Here is a 3,215-nt window from a genome sequence, read left to right as displayed (position 1 = left end):
GTCTCTGATTTGGTTGAAGATCAGAGAGTTTAGTCTCATAGTTAAGCTTAGTCATTTAGGGATTAAGATGTTTTTAGATCTAAATAGATATTTTAATTTGATTATGATGAGATATGATAGATATTGATTTACATTCAGAATTTTAGATACACCAAGATAGAAAGATGTTTTTTTCCAGACTGACAAATACAAATATCCAAAGCACTAAGAATATACCATTTATATAATTCCTGTCTGTTTCATGGTTCTTTTTGATATAGGCATATATATATATGTATATATATGTATATATGTGTAATGATACAAATGTATATGTAAAAAATAAAAATATTTAATTGAAGGATCCTATTCATAACAATTTTTCAATATTTTTAATAAACGTTGAAATGGAAACGGCAACTTCTCACTGTTTATGTTGTAAAGCTATGACCATAGAATATGTTTCAATAAACATGCTCATCATTTCTAAACTATTTATAATTGTATTTTAAAGTTATACTACTGTACTTAATATAAAATGTTATTGACTCTAATTCTTTGTTTATTGGACAACAAAAACCTGATGCTAATTGAAAGAGTGTGATATTGGCGAGTGTTTACACATGTACAATAATGGATAGACTGTATTGTAAGTGAAGAATTTGTATGCTTGAGATTTCAAAAAGAGTGATGATCCATTAGACAAAACATGTAGAAAACACAAAGGTAGACACAGAGAAGACTGTAGGAGTGCAAAATAGCACTTACAAATAGCACATAATATGTTATTTCTCTACTATACCTATAAATGTACCTTTTTGAAACCCTGTATACAACTCTGGTTGCTTCTTTATAAAATTGAGACATGGAACCTATTTTGTGTTGTCGATAATTATTATACCGTAAAACATCACTTGTGGTCAAGGAAGGCAAATTTATTTCAAGGATATTTTTTGATGTGTTTATGATATATATAAAGTTAAGTTTAACCAACAGCAACAAAATTTAACTGTAGATTGAGCTCTATGCACTTTCTCTACTTTCTTATTAGAGGTGGTTCACATTTGTCCTCCCATAAGAAATATTCAGATTGCATGAAAACTCTAAGAAAATATTTTGCAAATATTTCTCCAAGTCCTGTGTATGGCAAACTTTACATCCTTGTTTCTCAAGCTGTAGATCAAGGGATTCAGCATGGGGATCACCAGGGTATAAAAGATGGACGACACCTTATCACTATCCGTGGAATGACTGGACTGCGGCTGCACATACATAAATATTAAGGTGCCATAGAACACTGTCACCACTGTCAGGTGGGACCCACATGTTGAGAAAGCCTTGCGCCTGCCCTCTGCAGAATTCATCCTGAGAACAGCAGTGAGGATAAGCATGTAGGACACTATAACAACAAGTAGAGACACAATCAAATCAAAAGCTGCAAAGATCATAACAATAAATGAGATTTCTTGTGCATGTGAACAGAGTAGGGACAGCAAGGGGATGCAGTCACAGTAGAAGTGATTAATAACATTGTAGCCACAGAAGGATGAAGTGAAAATTTTCCCTGTGATAAGAAGAGACACAAATGTGCAGTAGAGATAGGGCGTTGCCATAAGAACCCAACACACTCTTTGTGACATGAGAATAGTGTAGGACAGAGGCTTACAGATGGCAACATAGCGGTCATAGGACATCGCAGACAGAATAAATAGCTCACTACCAATGAATACAAGAAAGAAAGCTAGCTGTGTGGCACAAAGGTTAATTGATATTGTACTTTGATCTACAATGAAATTTTCTAACATTTTGGGTCCCACAGCTGTAGAGTATCCAAGATCTGTAATAGCCAGGTGTTTCAGAAAGAAGTACATGGGTGTCTGAAGGCTATGGTCCACTGTGGTGAGAATAATGATTCCCAAATTGCCTACCATGGAGGTCAAGTATACAACAAGGAACAGCCCAAATAATGGACCCTGTAACTCAGAACTGTCAGTGATGCCCATTAAGATAAATTCAGTCATTACAGTGAGATTGTGTTCCTTCATTCTCCTGTATCAAAAAAAAAAAAAATACAGTTTTGTTAAAGACAAATTACAGAGAACAGCTCTCAGATACTTGACATCCAAAACATTTATTGGGCAACACCATTAAAATATGATATCTCACAACTTTCATGTTCGTGTGTTTGTGTACAAATGTGTGTGTGTTGAAAACCTAAACTGTGTACTTTTGTTAAACAATATCCACAACTAAAGACATGCAGTGTATAGGTGAATGATGTTCCACAAGATAAATTGACTCAGTATATAATAATATTATATTTATATCTATCTATTTATGTGACACTCAGAAGGAAGATTCAATTGACATGTAATAACTAAAGGGTGTACAAGACCATGAATATCACATGGTATCCAAGAAAAATTCAATATGAATTATAAATATTTATGTGTTTTCAAAAACTGAGTTAGGTAAGTATGTATCTCTATCTATCTATCTATCTATCTATCTATCTATCTATCTATCTATATTATATACTTGTATATGGTATATGGTAGCTATATGGAATGGATAAATAAAATACTTATAAAATATACGATATGTAAATAAGTTTACAGGTCAAAAATAAGAGAATATTTGAACATTAACTACTTTATGCCTGAAAAGTGTCATATCAATGTGGAAGAAGAAAAATATTACAATGTCTTATCTCTAAACAAAGAATTACAGACATCTAATTATTGCTGAGGGAAGTGAGTCCTTTCATTGGTTGTCCACCCCAAAGTAGTTTTCTGTGAAATTACATACACACAAACAGAAAAAAAAGATTCACCTGCTTTTATTTATGTGTTTGTGCAGGTGTATCAGTATGTGTATTTGTGTACGTGAGAATGAGAGGTTATTGTAAGACTTGTAATGTTAAATAAATTGAGAACAGGTGGTTAGTGTTGGACAACAGGATAAATTCTGTCATCACTGTGGTATTGTTACTAAACTTACCATTCTCTTAGCAGCTTGACGATAATTAAACAGTCATTTAGATTCTATACAAGCATTTTCATAATATAATTTCAGGGTAACTTATCTTTATATGAATTTTTCTATATATTATTCACACCAATATACAATTCATGTTAATTAAAACTTTGCCCACTTGTGCACAGTAAGGTATATGAATTTCATTCGGCAAAATCCTTGGTTAGTAATGGGAAATTTTAGCAAATTAGTAAAAAAAG

General features: G+C 32.4%; 1 protein-coding gene across 1 annotated transcript; it reads right to left on the bottom strand.

Annotated features, from left to right (window-relative positions):
- Positions 1-1,082: 1,082 nt before the first annotated feature.
- LOC127207281 (olfactory receptor 8K3-like) lies at positions 1,083-2,024 on the bottom strand. The gene has a single exon (XM_051166659.1). It carries the CDS (start codon positions 2,022-2,024, stop codon positions 1,083-1,085), a length of 942 nt encoding a protein of 313 aa, XP_051022616.1.
- Positions 2,025-3,215: the final 1,191 nt, after the last annotated feature.

This window comes from Acomys russatus, chromosome 24, assembly GCF_903995435.1.
Source record: "Acomys russatus chromosome 24, mAcoRus1.1, whole genome shotgun sequence".
Lineage (NCBI taxonomy): Eukaryota > Metazoa > Chordata > Mammalia > Rodentia > Muridae > Acomys > Acomys russatus.
This window is presented reverse-complemented; position numbering and strand designations above follow the sequence as displayed.

What these genes read in the sequence shown, in the direction of transcription:
- LOC127207281 (XM_051166659.1), bottom strand. Translation starts at nt 2,024, where the DNA reads ATGAAGGAACACAATCTCACTGTAATGACTGAATTTATCTTAATGGGC.